The 24745-nt window shown below is 52.7% G+C and overlaps 8 protein-coding genes and 1 non-coding gene across 9 annotated transcripts; 5 read left to right on the plus strand and 4 right to left on the minus strand.

Annotated features, from left to right (window-relative positions):
• On the minus strand, positions 1-1529 carry STEHIDRAFT_125966 (uncharacterized protein). Its single transcript, XM_007310489.1, has 2 exons — positions 820-1529; positions 1-742 (listed from the first exon to the last, which is right to left on the minus strand). Exons 1-2 carry the CDS (start codon positions 1519-1521, stop codon positions 356-358), a joined length of 1089 nt encoding a protein of 362 aa, XP_007310551.1. The 5' UTR covers positions 1522-1529; the 3' UTR covers positions 1-355.
• Positions 1530-2812: 1283 nt separating this feature from the next.
• Positions 2813-5457, plus strand: STEHIDRAFT_68069 (MFS general substrate transporter; the record flags this gene model as incomplete). Its single annotated transcript, XM_007310320.1, has 15 exons — positions 2813-3096; positions 3157-3184; positions 3239-3275; positions 3321-3420; positions 3611-3662; positions 3751-3852; positions 3930-4058; positions 4116-4246; positions 4326-4464; positions 4529-4599; positions 4667-4739; positions 4802-4856; positions 5022-5133; positions 5198-5339; positions 5410-5457. The coding sequence occupies 15 exons, from the start codon at positions 2813-2815 to the stop codon at positions 5455-5457; spliced, it is 1503 nt and encodes a 500-aa protein (XP_007310382.1).
• A 198-nt stretch (positions 5458-5655) lies between these two features.
• Positions 5656-9793, minus strand: STEHIDRAFT_172683 (ANTH-domain-containing protein). Its single transcript, XM_007310490.1, has 9 exons — positions 9698-9793; positions 9533-9631; positions 9347-9473; positions 8978-9285; positions 8804-8915; positions 8602-8753; positions 8397-8547; positions 8188-8332; positions 5656-8123 (listed from the first exon to the last, which is right to left on the minus strand). Exons 1-9 carry the CDS (start codon positions 9758-9760, stop codon positions 6404-6406), a joined length of 2877 nt encoding a protein of 958 aa, XP_007310552.1. The 5' UTR covers positions 9761-9793; the 3' UTR covers positions 5656-6403.
• Positions 9794-10533: 740 nt separating this feature from the next.
• On the plus strand, positions 10534-12882 carry STEHIDRAFT_68181 (mannosidase; the record flags this gene model as incomplete). The annotated part of the gene is made up of 10 exons (XM_007310329.1): positions 10534-10712; positions 10781-10901; positions 10965-11140; positions 11205-11313; positions 11407-11506; positions 11575-11673; positions 11763-12316; positions 12412-12581; positions 12656-12673; positions 12747-12882. 10 exons carry the CDS (start codon positions 10534-10536, stop codon positions 12880-12882), a joined length of 1662 nt encoding a protein of 553 aa, XP_007310391.1.
• A 363-nt stretch (positions 12883-13245) lies between these two features.
• Positions 13246-14226, minus strand: STEHIDRAFT_150612 (HSP20-like chaperone; the record flags this gene model as incomplete). The annotated part of the gene is made up of 2 exons (XM_007310491.1): positions 13246-13778; positions 13854-14226. 2 exons carry the CDS (start codon positions 14224-14226, stop codon positions 13534-13536), a joined length of 618 nt encoding a protein of 205 aa, XP_007310553.1. The 3' UTR covers positions 13246-13533.
• A 604-nt stretch (positions 14227-14830) lies between these two features.
• Positions 14831-16684, minus strand: STEHIDRAFT_172686 (26S proteasome regulatory complex ATPase RPT4). The gene is made up of 8 exons (XM_007310492.1): positions 16592-16684; positions 16496-16538; positions 16306-16425; positions 16012-16247; positions 15593-15928; positions 15208-15506; positions 15056-15123; positions 14831-14962 (listed from the first exon to the last, which is right to left on the minus strand). The coding sequence occupies exons 1-8, from the start codon at positions 16664-16666 to the stop codon at positions 14940-14942; spliced, it is 1200 nt and encodes a 399-aa protein (XP_007310554.1). The 5' UTR covers positions 16667-16684; the 3' UTR covers positions 14831-14939.
• Positions 16685-16806: 122 nt separating this feature from the next.
• STEHIDRAFT_t285 lies at positions 16807-16890 on the plus strand. Its single transcript has one exon. It is a non-coding gene; the product is annotated as a tRNA-Pro (tRNA).
• Positions 16891-17205: 315 nt separating this feature from the next.
• Positions 17206-21450, plus strand: STEHIDRAFT_150614 (TFP11-domain-containing protein). Its single transcript, XM_007310493.1, has 4 exons — positions 17206-18508; positions 18600-18825; positions 18915-19105; positions 19214-21450. The coding sequence occupies exons 1-4, from the start codon at positions 17240-17242 to the stop codon at positions 20708-20710; spliced, it is 3183 nt and encodes a 1060-aa protein (XP_007310555.1). The 5' UTR covers positions 17206-17239; the 3' UTR covers positions 20711-21450.
• A 904-nt stretch (positions 21451-22354) lies between these two features.
• Positions 22355-24725, plus strand: STEHIDRAFT_172688 (subtilisin-like protein; the record flags this gene model as incomplete). Its single annotated transcript, XM_007310494.1, has 10 exons — positions 22355-22621; positions 22710-22975; positions 23044-23287; positions 23361-23471; positions 23545-23750; positions 23812-23934; positions 23999-24019; positions 24075-24460; positions 24534-24595; positions 24660-24725. The coding sequence occupies 10 exons, from the start codon at positions 22355-22357 to the stop codon at positions 24723-24725; spliced, it is 1752 nt and encodes a 583-aa protein (XP_007310556.1).
• Between the last annotated feature and the right edge of the window lie 20 nt (positions 24726-24745).

The raw sequence follows: 24745 nt of genomic DNA on the forward strand, positions 1-24745 counted from the left end.
GCGATTGGTCATACACAAAATCAAAGTACAGGAGGCCATATAAGGAACAAGAAGATAAAAGTGACTGGTTCATAAAAGGAATGGCAACACAGAGGCAACTAATCGTAAGAGGTACAACGGACAATACAGAGGCAATCAATCCACAAGAGAAACCACGATACAGAGACCATTAACCCATGTAAGAAATAAGTAAACAAAGTAACAACCATGTACAACCGAAAAAAAAGATACAAGCATACACGGGCTATTGGCCTTACACGGAGACGATGCGATGCGATGGTATAGTAACAAACAGTACGATTCACACTACCCCCAGCCCGGCACGACTGCGTCCTCTTTCTACCTTCTGCTCCACTCAGTTCACTGAGCTCATATTCTCCTTCTCCTTCTTTACCCGCTCGATGATGCCCAACGCCCTCAACGATATGTTCATACCCTCTCCGCTCCCGAGAGGTGTCTTCCCTCCGACCTTGGCCTGAGACCTGAGCACCTCGAGCTCGAACTGGATATTCTTGTTTTTTGACGCGAGGGAGTTGGGGTCGTAGGCAGGGACGACGATGCGTGGGACAGAGAGTTGCTTGACAGCGATGCGACGGGGACCGAAGACGGTGTTGACCATCTCATAATATACGGACGGTTCTGGAGTGGCGAGAGTTGACGTAGATGAGGCGGAAGAGCAAGATGACGTCGGTGACGGAGTCCTGGACTCGCTGGTAGAGGTAGCAGGAGTGGCAGGGATGGTCTATCGAGAGTTGAATCAATATAGATGCTTGCCTTGGAATAGTACCAGTACAGAGAGAAAGACAGAATGTTACTTACCGTGATCCTTGCGATTGATTGCCCATGCCTCTGGACTTCGGGAGTCGAAGGGGCAGTAGAGGTCGAGGAGGTTGAAGGCGTTTGTTCTTCAGTCTCGACCTTAGACGATGTCTGGACAGGGGCGATTACGACGGGTTTCGTCGTCTTGACTCGTGCGACCGTGGTGCTCTTCGAAGAAGAGGCTTTAGTCGCGAGAGGTACGACGGGCAGAGCTCGTGGGACAGTGACCCTTTTGACGACAGGAACGATGACGGTAGACTTCTTGACCACGGCTGATTTGGTGGCAGTTGCTGGAGCTTTCGACGATGAAGTAGTCGGTGCGCTCCGAGTTGGAAAAGTCGACGGTTTGGATTTGGTGGCAGTTGCAGGAGCTTTCGCCGATGAGGTAGTTGGTGCGTTCCGGGTTGGAAGAGTCGACGGTTTGCGCTGAACCGAGGGACGAGGAGCTGGGCACCGAGGGGCCACAGTGGCGGTGGCAGGCTTTGTGGAGGGTTTGGTCATAGTGGGCCTGGGCAATGCTGACATCCGTACTGGTTTCGGGACGGAAGTAGATGCGATAGGGGCACTTGCTCCGCGGACAGGCGCAGAGCGAGCAGGGATGACCTTTGGTCCTCGCTTGGAGTTGACAGAGGACACAATGAACGCAGCCGGCTTAGATGAGGCAGAAGCACGAGCAGAAGCGGTGGCCTGAGTGGAAGACATAGTAGAGCAGTGTAGTGTAGTGTGGGCTGGAAGGTCCGAAGAGTGATGTCCTTGCAGAGTAGAGAACGTAAGAGTTCAGCGAAGAGTTGTGAACTTGGATGCCGATTTTGCGCCTCGAGAGGTGACGTTTATATATTCTTGAGTAGACCCTGGCTGTTTCTCCACAGCGAAATTCAGACGGTTCCGAGGCGGGCAGGCCTCTACTGTTTCAGACTCAAGTGCGATGTCTAGGAATGTCATCACCTAGTCGAGACATGTTCCGCATGTATCGACGCCACTCTTCCTTGCATTCGACCGACATTCGAGACCGTTCCATTCGATCCCGTGGCGAGTATAACGTCATCAAGAAATAGTTAGACTGGCGCTCCAAGAAGCCAATAGGGGCTGATACTGCCCCGCAACTCTGAGGTGAACAGGACTCAGCCGACAGCTGTCTCTTTAATGATGCATCAAGGTACGCAGGGCGGTGAGGACTGGAGAGAAGATACAGCGTCATCAAGTCTAACAGCGCGTGCGCAAGCGTCGGAGAGGCGATCGTTCGAGTCGGAATACAACTAGGATGTAGGGAGGGTGGAAAAGGGCGATAGTTGGGGCTTTCGCTGACCTCATCTGAAGTCACTGAGTGCAGAACCGTGGTCCTTTTTCTGGCCGCCGCGTCGAAGAGCCTCGAGAAAGACAGCCAGCTGAAAATTCTGAGATCTATAGTCTGCATGATGTGGTAGAAGGTTCCAAGAGCCCGGGCGCGTGAGCAGGGCTCGAGCATCGACTCACCGTCTACTCTGATAACAGTTTCCGTCAAGTCCCTGTTGAGTTCGGCTTCAATCCCTTCAGGTCCGTCCGTCTTACTCTAATCTCTTCACATGAGGAGACATGGTGCTCAAGACCTGGGAGAAGCATCTGGAGGATAATTCGCGAGCTGGTCGACGTTCAAGTTGGTGGTAAATGATAGAGCGAGTATAATTTTGGATTTTGCTCCGTTACAGCGGCCCGGAGCTCCAGGTGGCGCCGCCTTTGCGATCACGTGGGGGTAAATATAGCGAAACATGAACTGCTGTCTTTTCTTTAGCTGTGATATCCCACAACCATTCACTTTGCCAAGTCGGTGACTACTGACCTCAGATGATAAGACTGATAACGACTTGCGAGTCTTATATGACACTTTTTTTTCCATACGATGGGCTCGAGATTTTCCCTCTCCCTCCAACTCCTTCCAACACCAACTTGGCTCCGACAGCGTTCACAGAGCTTGTACAGCGCACTGCTCAGGCTTCGTAGCATCTCGATCGAATAAATGTCTGGTGCAGAATCTCTCGCTTCAATTGACAAGGAGAAGCATCCTCATGGTCTGACGGTTGCCCTTCCATCCGTCTCTGAGGAGAAGCTTCACGAGACCGAGGTCGGATATAACATCTATAAGGAGACGACCGAACAAGGCTTGGACTGGACGGTCAAGGAAGAGGGTTGGATATTGCGAAGGATAGATATCTGGATTCTTCCCTGTTTCTGTCTCACTCAGGGCCTTGCTTTTCTGGACAAAACCGCTCTCAACTATGGCAACCTCTTTGGCATGAAAGCGTGAGCATGTTCATGACCTCGGCTCAGATACGGTGGTTATTCAGTCATAATGTGTATTAGCGATCTGCATGTCACAAGCTCTCAGTTTGTTAGTTCCTGTTGCATCCTTCGAATCATAGACAAGGAGACTGATTTCCCGCAGAGCTGGTTTGCAAGCGCATTCTATCTTGGCGCGTCTCGTTCTTACTCGCGCGATCGATTCCCGTTGATTTAACAACGTACAGGCTACCTCGTCGCGGCTGAGCCTTCCAATTGGCTTCTTCAACGTTACCCGACTGGCAAGGTCATGGGTATAATGACATTCTTCTGGGGTATCATTGTAATGTAGGCAAACACAGTCGTCCTTTAGCCCTGCGCATTTGTTAATAGTCGTCCAGGTCTACAGCTGCATGCCGGTCCTTCCCTGGAGCCCTCGTCAATCGTATATTTCTTGGGATCATGGAGGCTTGCGTGACGTATGTGCTTTCGTTTTCCAAGTATATTCTCATTGAATCAACGGACAATTCATGTATAGTCCTGGTCTTGGTCTGATGACGCCCATGTGGTGGAGATTGCAAGAACAGCCTGTTCGGCACCTGTCATGGGCAAGTACCCGAGCGCTCTTCCACCCTCTACGTTCAGACTTTTGATTATTTGACTCCGTCATGATCACAGTATTGCTTCAACGGAGTGGCGGGTATTTTAGGCGGCTTCCTCAGTTATGGTTTGGGCCACGCGACTCATGCAAGCGTACCAACCTGGGCTCTCATATTCCTGGTCCGTTAGCACACCGTCTCACCTCACTGAAACTACCCATATCTTATCTACCGAACAATTTCGCCGGTTTGCTTCAGGTTCTGGGTGCTGTGACTACGCTCTGGGGCATTTACCTCTTCTTCATGCTTCCAGATTCTCCCGTCAACGCTCGCTTTTTTGACGAGCGTCAGAAGGCTATTGCCGTCAAGCGGGTGGCCGCGAACAGGGTGCGTTCCCCCTCGCTTTCCTCAGTCCAGGGCACTAAGAGCTTTTGGCCTGGTCAGACTGGGATCAAGAATAAACAGTTCAAGATGTATCAAGTCAGAGAGGCTTTCGTCGACCCGAAGACATATATACTCTTTCTGGCCAGCATCGCTGCACAGATTCCGAACGGAGTAGTCAGCAATTTTTCGAGGTATGTGCTTCAGTCCTTCGTATCGTGCTCTTTTCCGTATGTGCAGCGTAACTGATCATGTTCCCGGATGATTTCTCAGCATCATCATCAAAGGCATGGGCTTCACCACATTCCAGACGGTTCTATTGGACATCCCGAGTAGTGTCCTACAAATCGTGTCGTTAGTTGGTAGTGGTTATTTGGCAGGGAAGTTCAAGAACAGTCGCGCGGTAATGATGGTACGTTCTTGCCAGCAAAGATAATGCGTACACAAAATCTCGACTGACTACCTCGTCTGTACAGTTCATAGGAAATTCAACGTGTATCATCGCTGCGGCCTGTCTGACATACGCACCTCAGGACCAGAAGTGGGGGTGAGGACGCACCAGACTTTTTTCGGATGTTTATCATTATTGCACTGACGTCGACAACGGGCTTTAGACGATTAGTCGCCTACTGGTTTACCTCATTCCAATCTGTAGGATTCGCCATGTCGCTTGTAATGGTGTCGGCGGTGAGCTTGTCACACATCCGTGTGCTTGTTGAGTTGATCCGCCTGATCTCATCTGCGTTCAGAATGTTGGTGGCTACACGAAGCGACAAGTCGTCACCGCCCTCACATTCATTGTGCGTGTTTTATCATAGTTTCCCACCTGCCACGACTAGAGGCTTATGTATACTATAGGGATATTGTGTATGCTTCATTAATCCTCCCTCGGCCTCTTCAACATCAATGGCATGATTGTTCTCTGATCCTTTTTCAGGTCGGCGTGAGTATTGCTCCTATTCACTGAAGATGTATCCACGCTTCACCTTCATTGCTCCCAGAATATCGCTGGGCCACACGTCCTCCTCGATTCCGAAGAAGACATCGGATACCCAACCGCGACTAAAGCCATGATGTCCGGGTACGCCCATTTCATCTCAGCGTTCCGTTTCACTTGAATCCGTCACTTACAATCCCTCCTATAGATATGTGGCTAAGACAGCCCTCCATCTCGCTCTTGGATTTTACATGTTCTTCGAGAATAGACGTCGGGACTTAGACGCGGAGCAAGAAGGAACAAAGGTATCGGATGGAGAGAGGTCGAGGTTGGCGGAGGAGGCTGGTATGGTGGGTTTATTCTTTTTCTCCTGTTCTGTGGTCATCGAAAAACTGACGAAACGTCGTCTACTTTGGACAGGCCGACATCACGGAGAGGGACAACAAATGGTTCCGCTATGTCCTGTGAGGCACCCTTACGACTTTTCACGGGTTATGTCTATCATGTCATGTCTATTTTGTATTCCTGTTTGTGGGTTTTCTGTATTGGCTTCGGCCTCGTGGTACGCTATACGGTCGAATTTGAAGTAGTACTTCTGTTCGCTGAGCAGGGGCTTTCACCTTCATTTGAGGGTTCGGGATTGACGCAATTCAGACAGAGGGGCTTGAGGTGAGATGAGGTTGCAGACTGATTGTGTAGGATGTGAGACGGACGATAGATGAAGGCAGAAAAAATGAAACAGAGATGAAAGAATGACGTGATGCATATAATATACGAAACCGGCAGAAAGGGAAGAAGGAGGGAAAAAAGAGAGGACATCCGCGAAACAGAAACAGATTCACATACCCGTAGCCCCAAAAGTCGAGAAGAGTCAAACACAGAACGGAACAGAACAGAACAGAACAAAACAGACGAGACAAGAACGGTTACGCGCGCAGTAGATCCAGAACGAGGATCAAAGTAGGTACGATGGGCCAGGGGGACAAGTAAGAAAGAGTAATGCGACAAAGGTGAAGGAATGTGAACTCACAAGATGGCAGCGGCTGGACAGCGTCCGACTGACACATTATGGTATAACATACAAGCCTCGACGAGTAGATGAAGGCAAGTTATAGATGTTTGAGGTATGGCTGCGAATAATACTGAGGAGCGGGAAGGCTGGAGAAAAAAAGTCCCTAGCGGAGCTAAACGTACGCAGAGAAGAGGGGAAAGACATGTATGTATAAAGGAGGGTGTAGGTATTGAGCGGACATGAAATCTGCTGGAGGAGATACTGATGGCGTTGCGTTGAGGCCCGAGAAAAGTTAACAGGGTCATAAAGGTATGACCAGGCGGAAATGACAGACTGAGAGCTCTGGACAACCTCCACAAGTCCTCGGAGGATAAAATATACAGGAAAATAAGAGGACACCACCTAGATCAACGACCCATTCTGGGGCTGCTGCTGCTGTTTCGACGCATCCTGTCCATACGCACCTCCAAACAAACTCGCTCCCATGCCCGTACCAGCTCCACCAAATCCATTCATCCCCGTCTGTTGTCCAAACATCTGACCACCCGATCCAGCCCCTGTCGCGTTCGAACCAAACGCCGGCGCCGAAGGCGAACTCGAGAATCCTCCCAGCCCTCCGAATCCGCCATTGCCACCTCCCGTCGGCTGAGCGAACATCGTCGCTCTGAACGGATTCGCACCCGGTGCCGCTCCGGTCATCTGTGGCCTCATTCCTACACCTGTCCCAGAGCTGAATCCTCCACTCCCACCACCAAATGCGGACATTCCACCCGCCCCCGTTGGCTGCGACCCTATTCCAGCAGCACCAGGGTTGAAGCTGCTGTTTCCATTCGGAACTGGAGAAGTGGGCTGAGATCCAGGTGTGGTAGGTGCGGATTGGGGAATAGGGGGCAACGATTCCAACAAGCTTGCACCGAACGAAGACGTAGGCTTGAATGCCTTCAGACCTGCAGAGTACCCCGTCGCCTGAGGCTGCAGCGTTGACGGCGTGAAGCTGAAGGAGGGATTGCCACTACCCGTGCCGTTAGATGTACTAGTCGCACCGGTTGGCTGACTCCCAAGAGCGGAGAAGATCGAGTCGGAGAATGTGCCGGACGTGACGGTAGTGGATGTGTTCTGGCTTGTCAACGGCGAACCCAACCCACTGAGGCCAGGCAAAGTCGGCAGACCTGAAGCCGGCGACTTGTTCGCGTCTTCAGAGCCTGAAGGTTTGTTGAACGAGAAAGAGGTAGCAACGCTAGACATGCCTGAGCCCTGCTGTGGGTTTGACGGTGCACTTGGAATGAAAGTGCTATTGAAACCAGTCGGCTGTGGTTGAATCTGATTTCCTCCCTGTCCCGTTTGCTGCTGCTGCTGTAGTTGTTGCTGTTGCTGGATAGCATTGAATCCTCCACCCATGGCCAGCTCCATCAAAGTAGGTGGCTTAGGCACAGGCGGTACATTCTGCACCGGCACACCGAACGGATTCCTAGAACCTGTCTGATGCGTCTTGACAGGCTGAGGTGGCGGGGACGCACTCTTGCCTGCCCCTCCAATCCCGAAACTCGTAATGGGCGTGCTAGCAGGTCGTGCAGGCGGTGCAATATTGGCATTCGGGTTTCCGGTGGGCTGAGCGGCGAAGGGAGAATTGTTGGTCGATGGTGCGTTTGGCTGGAACGCATTGAACGCGGGAGTGGTCGCGGAGTTGGGGAGGGTGACTGAATGGTGAGGAAAAGGCGAGAAGCCCGTGGGTTGCATCGGAAGAGGAGTCGTGTTGCCTGTGGGTTGGAATTGTTGTGGCTGCTGCTGGGGGCTGGGTGCACCGAGACCAAAGGGTGACATTCCTGTGGGCTGCGGCGCCATCATGCTTTGACGGAACGGATTGGCACCCGTAGCCTGTGGCTGCAGCATTCCTGTCGGCTGAGGCTGGAGGAAACTGGAGAACGACGGGTGTTGTTGTGGATGCTGTTGCGGCTGCTGTTGGAAATTTGGCATAGCGGTGAACTGAGGTTGAAGGAAGCCGGTCTGCATTGGCATTTGCGGTTGAACGAAGGGCTGTTGGCCTGGGAATGCGCCTGTCATTTGCTGACGAAGGGCGAACGGGTTGTGGGTAGCTTGTTGCTGGAAGTACTGATTCGTCGGGCTAGTGACGTCAAATACATTCGATCAACGATGTTCTCATATGAATGAGAAAGGAAACCACGGACCTGCCAGTCTGCGGGTTGAACATGGTTGGCTGCTCCTCTTCAATCGCAGAGAAGAAGTCGGCCATGGCCTTGCTGGCATCCGGTTTGGCTCCATCGGCAGACGTAGAGGCTTCCGAGTTCTTCGTTTCCGGCTGAGGAGAAGGTACTGTAGAGGGACAACGTGATACAAGTCAGAAAGCCGGAACCGTCGGTCAGGAGGAATTGCAGACCCTTCGGAGTACGACTACCCGACGGTTTGCTCGTTCCGTTCTTCAGACTCCGTTCAGCCGCATCTTTGTTCGTCTTGTACTCTATCCGGTTCTGCTCAAAGTTGGGATCTGTGAGGTATTCTTCCAGAGCGCCGACGAGTGACACAGGGGCCTAATTTTATGGTTATGACGAATGGCAACACGAAGAAAAAGTGTATGTCCATACGTGTTTCAGATTTGGGATGGGTACGTTGAGGATGTTCTGCAGTTTCTTCGCGACACCGAGATATTCGACGACATATTCAGTTTGCTTGCAGAAATGCCGGTAGATGGATAGGGCTTGCTCGGCATCGACGTGGGACATCTCGAAGTAGTGCTCTACAGTGGCGTCAGTAGAACCGCAGCCATGTGGGACGATTGATGCGCACCTAGGACATTGATAACACCCTCATTGCCTGCCTGGAATAAGATGAGAAGATCCTTCACCAACATCCGCAACGCGGTGACCGACAGCTCGTCATCGAGATTATCCAGGTAAAACTGAACGGTGCACACAAATCAAGTTCACCGGCAAATCCCCGATCATAACGGTGTCCACTCACCCTGCATTCGACCAGAGCGTCGATCATCTTCTGCACCACTCTCGTCTCTCTCAACAGACCTTTCTCTACCGTCATCACCCTCAACTTCCGGCCCGAAATAGTTTTGCTTCTCGACGGTGCTTTCTGCGGGGGAGAATCGTTTTTAGAACGGTTTCGGCGTGCTTCCTCCTCGAGGGACATGGAGAGACGAGTGTCACGGTTGTTCTCGGCTTGGACATGAATGGCGTCGTGTTTGAGTTCGCGGTAGGCCCGTATGCGTGAATTAAGATATGTGGCGTAATTTTGAAGATTCTCCGGAGCGTTGTATCCTAGACGCGGAGAACCACCCACGTTGAGTGAGCGAATGATGAAGAGTGTGGCGCTGCGTACCTTCCCATTGACCGGTGGACACATTCTTCAAGCGCAATACTTCAGATGAAGATAGATATGAAAGGACATTATCCGTTGCGCCGTTACGAATCATGGTATGCAGCACGATGAGCGCTTTGAACACGACCTGTTGGCAGTGCCTGCACGTAAGAGACAGCGATCATTGCAGGACGAATGGAAGCGTACGATGGCATTTGGTTCTCGAAACCGAGGCGAAAGGGCCTTGCAGACATCGTGGACCGCACCATCCTCCGACCATGTTGCAGCAATAATCGGGTCCAGGTACTAATCACGGCGAGTTCGGCTGTGATGAGCATGGTCGGACAGCAGAAGCAGGAGATCAGGGCGCACCTTGGCCTTTGGTGGTGCTAGCTTTGGCTTGCAGGCGTTCTTGATGACCTTCTCGAAGCTCATTGGGGGCCGTAGTCGTCGTCGGCGACGACGAGCTCGAGTCCGGAAGAGATGAACGTGGAATGCGTCCGAATGTGAACGCCCGCGCCGGCAGATCCCGCTGAGCGGGGCCGATTGTACTGCACTCGCTATTTTTGGACTGGGGTACACAGCAGACATGACGTGCGTCGAAAATCCAGCAAACAGCTGCGACAACCTCTTCGCGCAGCAGCCCGGTTCTTTCTCTGCTTTTCCTTCCTTTTACTTTCTTTCATTATCCCATTCGCCGTCTTGCTAGAACCTCGGCACGCTTACGACTTGCTTCACCTTCAATTGCTGCCTCTCCACGGTTACGCCACACTCGGTTTTGCGAAGTACTGATAACAATAGCTCGGCTACATAGTCTTCGCGTGATCTTAGCAAGTATAATTCTAGACGGCTACCTTGTATCTACCGTAAGTCGTCTGTGGTTTGGTTCATTTCTATGGGCAATGGCTATGGCACTCATCGTTCATTTCCCTTTGCAGCCTCGTCGAGAGAGACCGTGCCACATCAGCACACCGGCGGGAGCAATACCATAGATCTGACTGGACTGGCTACATCTATCTCTAGAGTCCTTTCACCACTCCCTCGAGGCTGGTATTTCGATGAAGCTTGCTAGGATGGGCGACATCTTTCTCCACAAATCCCTCGCCATGCGCTACATCGTCCTTCCCATATCCGTAATCGCCCTTCTATGGACATTGCAGTCGTTCTCTTACTCTGACCCAGCATCCTCATCGTTCCCTGCCTCTGCTATGGTCCCCTTCTTCAACCCGGATGCTGCATCACTCCGGCCTGCGTATGACCCACCAAAATCGTGGCAGGACGCGGCGCAGCAGGTCAAGCAAGCGTTCCTGTACTCCTATCATGGGTACGAGAAATACGCGATACCGCACGACGAAGTTATGCCGCTCTCAAGGGCAGGCGTCGATAAGTGCGTAAATTAATACAGACAGTTGTCGTAGGTTTGTGGCGATGGCTTATTGACTGAATGGCATCAAGTTTCAATGGTTGGGGCATTGATTTCTACGATGCGCTGGACACCATGATTCTCATGAACACGACGGAAGAATTCGATCGTGCGATGTTCAATATCCAACAAGCAGATTTTTATCTGCCTCCAGTGCGTTTCTTACACTTGCGCGGCTCCTACTCCGTTCATAGACTGAATATGCACATTGAACAGGAACGCAATGCACTGTTCTTCGAAACTGTCATTCGCCATCTCGGTGGTCTTCTCTCTGCGTATGCTATGACCGGCCACGAACTACTGCTAGAAAAAGCAGATCTCCTCGGCCGTCTATTATCTCCCGTATTCGAGACACGGAGCGGCCTTCCTTATTACGATGTCAACACTGTCACGTATGTACACTTGTCACTATCTACACTCGTGAAACCTGACAAATCTCTCTCCTTTTTTTGACAGAGGCGAGACTAGGCGGAATCCAGACGGATATCTAGCAGAATTGGCCAGCTGCCAACCAGAATACACCTATCTTGCGAAGATTACGGGCAAGCCAGAATACTATAATCATGTGAGTCCGCAGTCAATTCAGTCACTGCGCTTCATGCTACATCAGAAACCGACGAGAGTTAGTTTACTGATTCTAAATGCTCGCATCGTATAGGTCAAGAAAATCTGGCAGACTCTCGACCGAGCCGGCACATCGCAATTCGGTGGCATGCTACCCACGCATTGGAATTTGACCACAGGCCAACCTCTTGATTGTAAGTGCCACTCGTAGCAGTGACGAGGTTATCGCGCGCACGAAAACTCACAATGCTGTCCTATCTAGTCCGGTTAACGGTCGGTGGTCAAGCTGATAGTGCACACGAGTACCTCTTGAAGCAGTATCTACTCACGGGAAGAACTGACAAAACTGCACTCGAGATGTGTATGTACATCCTTCTTCGTGCACACAATCAATTACATTTCGTTTAATGCTGCCGCTTTCTCACTCCTTGATGAACTTTCTACTCGCAGACCTTCGCATGACAACACACGTCATCACCCGAATGCTCTACCTCACTCCCAGCCGTCACATCATGTACCCCTCGTCCACCGTCGGCGAAATGCCCCACGACAACCCCGCCCACGACTTCGAACACCTCGACTGTTTCCTCCCCGGCCTCTTCGCCCTCGGCGCCCATCTCCTCCCCCTCGACAACCTCCACTCCCTTGGCATCGACTTCATGTCCCTCGCCTCTGACCTCCCAGCCGAGAACCGCAAAAACTACGAGCTGCTGTCAAAATACAAGCTCAGCGACGTCCACATGTGGGCCGCGAAGGGCATGGCGGAGGCCTGCACCGTTATGTATTTCGATCAGCCGACGGGGTTGAGTCCGGATATCGTGTTGATGAATCAGGTGCCGACGCCGGTGCTTTGGGTGAAGGAGCTGGAGAGGTGGAAGGAGGGGAGGTGGAATGGGAATCCGCCTGGGGTGGATGCTATTAAGCCGAGGCCGCATTTGTCAGGGAGGAAGAGACCAAATAAGGATTATGGGGTGAGGTCGACGGGGTATGAGTTGAGGCCGGAGGTGAGTTTGACAGTTCATTGCGGAGGATGGCTTTATAGCGAGGCGAGCTTGTTTGCTGATGGAGTGGTGGTTGCGTTTTGTGATTTGTCATGTAGACGATTGAGTCGTTGTGGTATTTGTATCGGATAACGGGAGAGGAGAAGTGGAGGAAGTATGGGTGGGAGATCTTCCAAGCTATTGAGGCGAACACGAAGACGCAAGTAGGGTACTGCTCGATCGAGAACGTCGAGATTTCACCACCACGGAAGAAGGACTCGAGCCCAAGGTTTGTGAAATATGTAATCCTTACTGATGCCTGGCCACTGACTGGTCCTTTTTTTTCGTCGTTCTGCCTGACAGTTATTTCCTGGCTGAGACGTACGTTCTTCTGAACCTCGTTCGCCACGTATCCTACTTGGTGCTCACGATTTTGTCCATGGTTTGTTTTTAGGCTGAAGTATCTGTACCTGCTATTCGACGACGAAGACCATTACCCACTCGATAAATGGGTACTCAACACCGAAGCACATCCGCTGCCTGTCTTCCAGTGGACACAAGAGGAAAAAGAGAAGTTCGGCATTCCTTAAGAACCTCTTCACTACTTTTGGACCTTCACCCATCCTTGTGTATATCATCGTACCACACGTCGTATCCTAGCTCTCTCACAACATATCACATGCGCTCCCCCGCCGCAGTCCACGATTCGGATATACCTGCCCCCCCTGTTGTCTACTCTGTAACTTATCACGCACATGACGGGCAGCCTCAGATTGCAAGAGCATAGACTACTTTTTATCTATTTACTTACCTTTTTCACTACTTATGGATTGTACTCGACTGTGTCTTTGTCAATGCCATTGACGGTGACAACGCCTGTTTTCTAAGGTGTGCGGATAAACTGTGAATTATTGGGTCGGATAGGCATCAGATCGTACTAGTGCATTACGGGCGTAGATTCCGAGGCAGAAAGCTGTGTATGAGTTTGGGGTATATACAGGAGTCCAACTCGACTGATGCTATATCGGTGATGACACAGTGACAAGTGTGGTACAGTAACTTTAAGTATGGTCCGTACGGTGAAGCAGAGCAGGGGACTGACAGCTAATAGACAACAAACAAAAGACATCGACTATCCTACACACAAAAACAACGTCGTATTTCTTTCTCGTACCGCTAGCAACGAGCTCAGAAGCCACCTCTACACGCTCTTAGGACTCCCGGCCAATACGAATAATCGTTCACAAAATCGGAATCTTCGTCGTCCCCTCCGCCGCCTTCGGGATCCTCAGCGTAAGCACCCCATGGTCCAAATTCGCCTGCACGTTCTTCGCGTCCACCGGGCGCGGAAGCCAGACGGTACGTGAGAACGCAGAACGGCTTGTCCCGACGAAATCGTTGAGAGCCTTATTAGTAGAGATTTGTTGGTCGGCCTCGGTGGGTTTGGTGGCGACGGTGTTGGTGTTGGTGTTGGTGTCTGTGGTGCCTGTGGGTAGGACGGCGTAAGTCAGCAACTGACTCTAGATTGGCTGTATAGTTGAGAAAGAAAGAGAAAGCTTACCTCGAGCACCGTCCTTCGAAGGAGTAGAACTCGCATCCTGTCCTTGTCCCTCAACCCCCCTCCCAAACCTCCTAACCGACCTCCCCTCAATCGTCAGACTCCTCCCCGCATCCCCAATCCTCACATCCACATCCTCCTTCCTCACACCCGGCAACTCCGCCTCGACGACATAATGGTCTCCTTCCTCGTTGATCTCGACGGCGGGGCTGCGCAGACGACGCGTGGGGCCCTCGAAGAGGAAGGGTTCGGAGTTGTTGAGGCTGTTGGTTGGTGTTTGACGAGAAGGGGATTGTGCGAGTTGGCGTGGACGGGGGGAGGGGAAGGGGTCGTCGAGGATTTGGAAGAAGGGGTGGAAGAAGGCGTTGAATGACATTGTGGTGGTGGTGGTGGTGGTGAGTAGTGGTGAGTAGTGGTGAGTAGTGGTAGTTTATAGTGTTTGAGTGTTCGAGTGTAGAAAAGTGGTGAATATGAACTTGTCTGTACTAGCAAACCCACCAGTCCTACCATATTTTATACCAAAACCACGAACCCCCATCCAGAACACTCGCGAATGGTCATCATCCAGAGATGAGTCAGCGTCCCTCTTGCCTTCTTACGATGACTCCAGTCCGACGTCAGAAATGCTCGAGAGCAATATTGGTGAAGGCGGAGACCCCAGCACAGGGTAGAAAGTTCGAGAATTTGAAATTCCAGAACATTCGAACACGCCCACGCCACACACCCAGCACACACCCATCTCGCGCCACACCACCAGGTGACCACCCGTGGCTCAATTCGCCTCTAAAATTCAAAAGGTTAAAACCTGTCAAGTGCCAATGGTTCTCCATAGACATAGAACACGAGAACGCGATGACAGCGCCGTTGGTGAGGAAAGTTCAGTGCGCGATGTTAAAACAAGATGAAGATGGAAGAACCACCATGAGACTCAAGGGGAAGTTGACCTGACGGTTCACAAGCTGAGCCTAGAGTGGGGACGGCGCATTCTTCGCACGAATCGTTTCCACTTCATCAAATACTGGCTGTATCATAATACACAAACACAAAACGGAGGAGAGAAACACAGTCAGGAAGAAAGAAAGGCAAAGATCATGCAGTGAACTCCAATTTCGCTGTAAATTCCGAGAATAGGGGCGTTAGTCCATGGCCACTGAACGAGTCGCAACAGCAAGGGGAAAAAAGGAGGGGGAGAGGATGAGACGTACTCTCGTGTTTCTTCGCCTCTGCGACCTTCCGTGCTGCCTTCGTCAGATCCTCCTGTTGTACAAAATCCCTACAAACACAACACCCAGAAAATCAGATCCCCACCTCGCATGCATATCCATCTCAAAACAAGGAAAAGGAGAGAACCACCCACCGATCATCCCGAATCGCGAACATCCCCGCCTCCGTGACCACATTCCTCAAATCCGCCCCATTAAACGCATCCGTCAACTTCACGATCGCCTCATAATCGATATCCCCATGCTTGTTCACCGGATTCGAATGAATCTTGAGGATCTCGAGCCGGGCTTGTTCGTTCGGCAGCGGGACTTCGATCTTGCGGTCGAGACGGCCTGGACGGAGGAGGGCGGGGTCCAATGTGTCTGGACGGTTGGTGGCCATGATGAGCTTTGTGCGGCCGAGGGAGTCGAAACCGTCCATTTGGTTTAGGAGCTGTGTTTGTGGAGGAGAGGGGTTGGGCCACATTGACTTATTTAGCGCCACGCCACACGGAAACAGCTTAGGACGGTTAAACACACCTCCATCAAAGTCCTTTGAATCTCCCTGTCCGCACTCGTCCCCTCACTGAACCTCCTCCCGCCAATCGCATCGATCTCATCCATAAAAATCACACAGGGCTCGTGATCCCTCGCGTACCCGAACATCTCCCTCACCACGCGCGCGGACTCGCCGATGTACTTGTCGACGATGGCCGACGAGACGACTTTGAGGAAGTTCGTCTGCATGGTGGCGGCGACGGCGCGCGCGAGGAGGGTCTTGCCTGTTCCGGGGGGACCGTAGAGGAGGACGCCTTTGGGGGGTTTGATGCCTACGCGTTGGAAGAGTTCGGGGTTGAGCAGGGGGAGTTCGATGACCTGATCACCACGCATGCATACAATTGAGCGAGAAGTGAGAAGTGAGAAGTGAGTGGCTAGGAGAGGGTGGACGAGCAGCGTACCTCTCGGAGTTCTCGTACTTGCTCGCCCAGACCGCCGATACCTGCGAACGTAGCCCCTCCTGGGTCCTCGAGACTCATCTTGTAGACCATGGGGTCGACTTCTCGTGGGAGGATGCGCATGATGGTGAGCGTGGTCATGTCGAGACTGACGCGGGTGCCTGCTTTGAGCTTCGCGGCGGTGAGGGCGGGGCGGTAGGAGACGACGTATCGGGGGCCGGAGGATGCTTTGACGATGACTGCATTCATGCGAGTTGTTAAGGGTATTTCAGAGGAGGAAGGAGGGAGAAGACGGACATCGTTCGTCGTCTAGTTGTTTCATGACTTCGCCGATGATTTGGCCGACGGACTGGACGGCCTTGATGTCATCCTCCGTCTTCTCGTAGTCCTTCTGCAGGTCCTTTAACGAGAACCTTACTATGTAGAGTCGATAGCATGGCAATTAGCATGCAGTTCCTTGATGAATAACAGATAACAAAGAACATACGCGTCTTCAACGTCTGGCTGCTGTTCTCATGGTTCCGCATTTTCTGTACAGAGGTATGAGTACTTCAACATGATTATCTACAGGAGGTGAACTGACGTCGCGGTATGCTTTGAGCGCGTTCTGTCTGCGCTCGTCCATTGCGCCAGAGGATGTTGAGGCCTGTCCGTCCATCGTCGTTCGGAGTGATGTGCAGAGCAGGAGAGTTGGTGAAGGCGAAGTGGCAAGTGCGAGACGCGTCAGCACGCGCGACGCGTAAGCGTGCCACTGAGAGCTGTTGTGGTCGTTTGTAGCAAAGGGGAACCGATCACATCGGCCTGGTGGTCTAGTAGTATGATTCCTTCTTAGGGCTTAACGGCATTTGGAGGAGGTCCCGGGTTCAATTCCCGGCCAGGCCCGTGAGCTAGCCAGTTGGTTTTTTTGTGGACGGTGCGTCATGGTGGATCTGGGGTGGTTGTGCGTGGGACGCGAGGCGGGTTCTGGCCCAGGCCGTGGGTCTAAAGAGGGCCTGACGATTTCCAATTGTGGGTCGTCGCTCCCGCCAGTCTCGACCGTCCAATGAGCGCGCTGGCTAGAACGCAGAGGATATCAGGCGCGAGCCGCCCCTTTCCATTCCCCGTTCCAGTCCACGTCCTTCCCCCATCTCTCCCTGCCGCATCCTCCATTGCCTCTTCCCCCCAGGCCCAGATACCCCCAACACTAAACACTATCACACGTACACATCAACACACGCTAACGTACATAATCATGGCCCGTCGCAAACGCGCGTTCATGGACGACGGCGATTCAGACTCTTCTCCCGACTCCGACGACGGCGTCGATCAACACGAACACGAGCAGGATCCGGACGAACGCGACGAGCGCGAACTTTTACAGAATCCGTACGGACGCAAGCATAAGCGCATGAAGCGGGACGGCAGGGAGGATGCCGTCTACGGCGTCTTTGCGGACGATAGTGACGAGGACGAGGGGTTTAGTAAGCGGCCGACGAGGGGAGGGGCAGGCGGAGCAGGGGCGAGGAAAGAGAAGAGGAGCGACTGGGCAAAGGCGCCGGCGTTCGTGAGCTCGAGCACAAAGGCGCCACCGAAGGCGGACAACGAGAACGGGAACGAGGACGGGGCGGAGAAGGGAGAGAAGGTGAGTGGGAGCGGGGAGGGGGACAGTGAGTCTTCGGAGGAGGCGCTGGAGGCGGACGTGGACATGGACAAGCCACCGTCGCCGCGCGTGCGAGAAGCGGATGACGACGAGGACGACGCAGAATTAGAACAGAGGCCGAGGTTTGGCTTGGGTCGGACGGCCGGGAGAGGCGGTCTAGGGCTCGGTGCTGCTGCCGCCGCCGCCACAACCACCAGCAAGTCGCCTGCTTCCTCCATGTCTTTTTCGGGCTTCACGAAAGCCGCCCCTGGCTCTTCCACTCACCCCTCCGCCATCGAACCTACTCCGGTGCCACCGACTACTACTTCCAGTTTGCCGTCCGCTTTTGGAGGCGCTCCCCGCGTTCAGCGTGCTTTCGTGCGCGATGGCAATGGTATCAAACCCACGGCCAATGGCCATTCCACTTCTCGATCCTCCACCCCTCTACCATCTAATGTCGCTGGCTCCTTTGGTGCCCGCATGCTCTCCAAGATGGGGTGGCAGGCCGGTCAGGGTCTAGGTACAACTGGAGAGGGTATCGTCAACCCCGTCGAGTCGAAGCTTCGACCGAAGAATATGGGTATCGCCTTCAAAGGCTTCACAGAGCGGACGAAGCAGAGTAAGGAAGAGGCCAGGAGGAGGGGTGAAGCTGTTAGTAGTGACGATGAGGACGCGGGTGGACGGAAGGGCAAGAAGGGTGGGAAGAAGGGTGCTAAGGTCACGAAGGAGGGCAAGGAGGAGAAGAGGGAGGATGCTTGGAAGAGACCGAAGAAGGTGAAGACAAGGATCGAGCATAAGACTTATGAACAGATCGTCTCCGAGGCTGGAGAGGAGACTGGGCTGTCGGGCATTGGGATCATCATCGATGCGACGGGCGCAACGGTATGTCCTTCTCCATAGTGTCTCCCGCTCCATACCTCACCTCTAACCTACCGTGCTTTCATTTGGACAAATCTTCTCTTTTACGCCCCAGCCCAGAGAAGTCTCGTCCATAGCAGAAGTCTCGACGGCTTCCTGGACGCCTTCGACTGACCCTACACGTCTGCCGGAGGTACGATACAATTTACGGGCCATCGTCGACCACAGCGTGAGCGAGATAGATAGACTCGCGCGCGAGGCTAGGAAGGGTCGAATACGACAGCAGGCTATCCGCGAAGAGGATGCGAGGCTGAAGAAGAGGGTCACCGAGGAAGCCGAGCGTATGTCCTCATTATTTTACATTTCGTTCAGCACTGACTTTTTTGTTTATCACTTGCGTATTTTTGTTTTGACATTCGTGGTGGCGCAGTGATCGCCCGGCTACAACAAGTCCACCTCGTCGTGGATGACATCAAAGTACAGGCGAAAGAGCTCGCGATGATGGACGGGGCGACATTGGAGCCCTTCGCGCCACATTTCGAGAAACTCTTATCGCAGTTCCCACAAGAGTTTGACCGATACCGGTTGGATTCGATCGTCGTCGCTGCCATCGCCCCCGTCGTAAGTCTTTCCTCGTCCCTTTCCTTTCCTCTCGCCCACCGTTTCGGAAGTGCATTTACTAATTGTGGGTGGCGTCCTTGGCTCCGTTACTTGGTTTGGAATGAATAGGTCCGACGAATACTCGCGTATTGGCAACCACTACAAGAACCCACCCTCCTCCTCTCCACATTCCGTTCCTGGCGAAAAGCACTCCGTATCTCCACCCCCACCGCAGCCAAATCGCCTTCATCCCAGCTCGACGTCTATGGCACCCGAACCACCACCACCACAACGACGACAGTGCAGAATGCGGAAACGGTCATGACGCCGTTCGAGTCGTTACTGTGGACGGTGTGGCTCCCGCACGTCCGGTCCGCATTGAACAATGAGTGGGACGCACGGGACCCTGCGCCGGCTGTGAAGCTGTACGAGTCCTGGGCGGAGATCTTGCCGGCGTTCGTTAAGGATAATATTCTTGATCAACTTGTACTACCGAAAGTGAAGCGTGCGGTGGCGGATTGGAGTCCCAGGAAGAACAACAACAAGGTACCTGGCGTCGGTGTGGGTGTGGAGAAGGCCACAGGAGCAGGAGAGGAGGTTACACTGAGGACACTCGTCTTCCCCTGGCTAGGCCACGTCGGCCTCCGTATGGACGACATCCTCGACGACGCGAAACGGAAACTGAAATCGATGCTGAGACACTGGCGCCCGGGCGAACCGATCCCGTCCGATCTGAACGACTGGAGGATGTTGTTGGGCGCACAGGTGTGGGATGGACTGGTCGTGAGTTATGTGTTGCCGAAGTTGGGGGCGGAGTTGAGGGATGGGTTTGTGGTGAATCCGAGGAGGCAGGAGATGGAGGCGTTGGAGAGGGTGTTGGAGTGGGGTGTTAGTGTTAGCCCGACGAGTTCGAGTGCGAATGGGAAGGAGGGAGGAGGGAAGGAGGGGCCGTTGGTGAGGGAGAGTATGATGGGGCAGTTGTTGGAGAGGGAGTTTTGGCCGAAGTGGTTGGACGTGTTGCATCTTTGGTTGGTCCAGGGCGGCGTGCGGCTTGGCGAGGTGGCGGATTGGTTCGAGTGGTGGAGGGGGTGGATGGATCGGGCGTTGGCTGGCCCCGGTGGAAGTGGAGGTGAGAAGAAGGGGAAGATGATGGAGGCTGTGGAAGAAGGATTTAGGAAGGGACTGAAGATGATGGATGAGGCGTATAGACTGGGCGACGAGGGCCGAGCGAACTTGACGAAACCGGACCATCACCGGTCTTCTTCGACGACCGCTGCACAACAGCAGGCACAAGTAGCCGCGGCAGCAGCGAAGAAGAAGGCCATCAGGGCGGGGTCACAGCAGCCTCCAGAAGTGACATTCAAGTCGATAGTGGAGGATTATGCGGCGAAACATAATCTGATGGTGATCCCCACCGGTCGTGCGCACGAGATCTCGAGGATGCCGCTTTATAGGGTCAGCGCGACGGCGGATGGGAAGGGCGGGCTGGTGGTGTATGTGTTTGAGGATGCGGTTTATGCGCCGGATCCGAATGCGGGTGCGGGTGGTGGGGAGTTTAGGGCGGTTTCGTTGGAGAATATGGTGTTGAGGGCGATGAAGGGGGGTGGCGGGATTGGGACGGGTTAGAGGGACTGTGAGTGGAAGGGACGACATTTGTGATTGTGTGGATTTTCTTTCTCCATCTCTTTCCCTTCTATTATGATGTTGTTTGTTTCGTTTTCGCTTTCACTTTTTTTTTGAATTTTCAGAATGTCTGGCTCCGCTCGTACACTTTCTATCCGCCCGCTATAAAGACTCAGACTGAAGACTGAAGACCGAAGGGGAGTGTACTACGCTGTACTCGAGTATGATATGATACGTTATGTCAGCCTCATCTGCACTCCACCATGATCCATCTCCTCCTTCTGCATGTCCTCCGATTCAGAGTCGTTCTCGCTCAATGGATGGCATGTACGGCGTCTACGCATTTTCCTTGCTCACCTCTAGCTTTTGCGTTTCTCTCCGGTGTACTTATTAACTACTGACTGGCTTTAGAAACATCCCTACTCCATCCAAGCAGGCGTTCAAATTCCACTAGTGATCAATCGCGCATGTGTATATGCAAAGTTTTCCCTGCTCACTGCCTCCAACTCCTGTGTTTCTCTCCGGTGCACTGCTTACCGCTGACTGGCTGTAGAAATCATCCATCCAAGCAGGCCTTCAAGTCCCACTACTGATCGATCGCGCACGATTGTATGCTTGCATTGATCTGCTCGCGTGTTTGTACAGCGTCTGCAGGTTATCCCTGCTCGCCTCTAGCTCCTATGTTTCTCGCCACTGACCGACTTTCAGAATCACCCAAATCGGCGCTCCTGCCTACTTACTCCATTCAAGCAGACCTTCAAGTCCCACTCAGCGACTGATCGATCGCACACGATTATAGGCTTGCACTGACAGGTCATGTAGGTCGAGACCATCCAACGGCGGCTGAATTGGGTGCAGTAGGTGCTTAAGCTTAAGCTTATGCATATAGTTGGCGGCAACGTTTTAGGCGTGTGTATGCGTATGGCCGTGTATGTACGTATGGATCTCTGTTCCCTTCCAACCCTCCCGTTCATTCCTTCCTTTTTCTGCTGGTGGAAGACTCAACTGACGTACTTATTACTGTGTGCGCAGGAGGGCTGGAAGAGTCTTGTGCGCGATCGTCAGTCACGAAGATTCAGCGTGTCGATGGATGGGAATTTTGAAGGTTCTGGGCGTTCATACTTACAGGCAGGTTCGGACATCGATCCTTCTCAGCGTTGTCGGATGTCGGACCCACTACCTCCGTTCGAGTCATCGCTAACTTAATTCGATTCTAAGTATGGCAGGTTCTTTTTTGGAAGACCTGTTGGCCGTCTGGACAAGGTCTTGGAGACCTCAAAGACCCTCTACCGGTGACTGGGCTGGGACCTTGTGTCTGGACTCTGCGGTATGGTCTGTTTACACGCCAGGGTCCTGCGACGCGTCGTGTCACGGTTGACGCCACATTTGTGTCTCAGCAGGTCTCAGCCTGTTGGCAGACGATTGAGCCGCAATGTCTCAATCTCATCCGTGATAGCGTGATGTTTCTCTCTGAGGTTGCTCGCCTTCCTCTGCCTATTGCTCCTGAGACATTTCTCCTCGTCCGGCATGGATAGCGGCCTACTAGGCGAGACAGACTGAGACGTGCTCTCTGTGCAAGTTAGATGTATGGATATACATCGTCAGGTCCTTCTCGCCCCCCGCCTTATTTCTGGTTAAGTCCCTGCCATGGTCCAGGCAACGCTCTGTCTTTTTCCGCTTCTGACGGTCGTCCAGGTGTACTGCTCACCGTTCGCTTCTCCAAAGATGCACATGCATGAGAAGCGAAGTGGTATACCTGCTGAGTTTATCGCAATGGGCGCAGCTGCGCCGAATGAGACGCTGAGTTTGCGTGTGGCGCTCATACAGGGTAAATTTTCGGGTTTGGAGGAGTCGTTGTATGCGGTTAGTACCCCCAGCAGCCCATCATACGGGAAATTCCTAACGAAAGAAGAGGTATGTTCCGTTTTACAACGCTTCCCAATACTGGTTAGTAATGTCTGCACACGAGTCTGATTTCACACCTCTACATGTCTTGATATAGGTCGAGGCATTCGTCACACCATCGGACGCAGCGACATCGGCAGTCCAGGCATGGATCAAGTCACATAACCTGAACGTCGCTGCTGTATCACCCGCAGGCGACTGGTTCAGCCTCGACGTGACTGTTCAACAAGCCAATGAACTCCTTTCCGCCGACTTTAAGACGTACCAACATCATGATACAAATTTGACGGCTGTTCGCACGTTGAGCTATTCTTTACCTGCGGAGTTGCAGCCGCATATTGCGTTTGTACATCCCACGGTCTCGTATGTATCATCCGCCAGCCACACCGCTTAAATGATACGTACTAAATTAGCTTTTGTTTGTTCGTTAGGTTTCCAAGAACGCTATCGCGCGCTTCGCACCGGGGCTTCAGACAGCTCCCGAATTTATTCGTTCCCGGAGCAGTCGGGCACAATAAAAAGAACGGAACTGCACCAGACTCCTGCGAACAGCAAGTGACGCCTGTTTGTCTTCAAGACTTGTATAACATCCCTCGAACCCCTGCCAATCAGAAGAACAACTCCATAGCCGTCACCGGCTTCCTCAATGAGTATGCGAATGAAGCGGATCTTTCGGTTTGTCTCTTTGTCCTTTTATCTGTCCACATGCTTTTCTGTTTGCTGACTCTCGACGTGTCGGTCTACATAGGAGTTCTTGATCAAGTTTAGACCTGATATGCCCGCTGATACGACTTTCACATTTGAGTCTATCAATGGTGGAGTCAATCCTCAAGGTAGTGGCACGGCGGGCGGCGAGGCGGTGAGTTGAACTATCCCCATCTGGTCTTTCTGTTTCCTGCCAGCGAAACTGACTGTTGCATGACGTCCATCAGAACCTCGACGTTCAATACACCGTTGGGTTAAGCACAGGAGTGCCTGTACAGTTCATCTCAGAGGACCCCAATGGCGAGAAGGGAATACTGGACGATTTCTTGGCCACCGTTCAGTTCCTGCTGAACGAGCCGACAACGCCGAACGTGGTGACGACAAGCTATGGGCTGTCGGAGACAAGTGACGAGGAAAGCGTTCCGCTATTGATGTATGTCTATCAATCCCCTTTGACCGCACGTATCATTATGCTGAAGGTGGGGATAATAAAGCAATATCTGCAATGCGTTCGCACAACTGGGTGCCCGAGGGACGACTGTGCTGTTCGCTTCTGGTGATGGGGGCGTTGCTGGGTATTCGGACGACTGTGGCTCTGATTCTAACTTCTCACCTTCGTGCGTGTCGCTGTTTGTACATCTTGGCAGTCCTCTGCTGATCCTTTCATCTTTGTCACATCAGATTTCCCTCGAGTTGTCCATTGTATGTTCTCTATCAATTTGTCCATTGTCATCCACGACCTACCTTTTGCTGCCAGTGTCACTTCAGTTGGCTCTACCACCGGTATCAAGCAAGAACAAGCCGCATCATTCTCCAGCGGTGGCTTCTCCAACATCTTCCCCCGCCCCTCGTATCAGGAGAAAGCTGTCTCCAATTACCTCGACTCCCTGGGCGACACATACTCTGGCCGTTTTAACGCCTCTGGTCGAGCATTCCCCGACGTTTCTGCCTTGGGCATCGGCCTCCAGATTGTCGCGAATGGTTCGATTGAGGCGATTGGTGGCACATCAGCAAGCAGCCCCATCTGGGCGTCGATTGTGGGGCTGCTTAATGATGAGCTGATTGGGAAGGGGATGCCTGTAGTCGGGTTCTTGAACCCGTTGATTTATGAGCATCCGGAAGCGCTGAAAGATATCACCTTGGGTGAGTGCTACGTTTGTTGTCATCGTTGTCGTGCGTGGCGGCTGAATGGGCTTGTGCTTGATTCGTACCTTAGGTAGTAATCCGGGGTGTGGTTCCGATGGATTCTCTGCTGCCATTGTCCCAGGTTATGACCCGGTATTGTACCCCATTTTTTCCACTTTCCAGTACTGTACACTCTAACATTTACATGCTTTTTTAGGTCACGGGTATGGGCAGCCCTCGTTATGACAGACTACGGGCAGTGCTTGGACTGGACGAGAGCTAGTCAATGATGTTAAAAATACT

The sequence above is a fragment of the Stereum hirsutum genome (genome assembly GCF_000264905.1).
Source record: "Stereum hirsutum FP-91666 SS1 unplaced genomic scaffold STEHIscaffold_20, whole genome shotgun sequence".
NCBI classification, from domain to species: domain Eukaryota; kingdom Fungi; phylum Basidiomycota; class Agaricomycetes; order Russulales; family Stereaceae; genus Stereum; species Stereum hirsutum.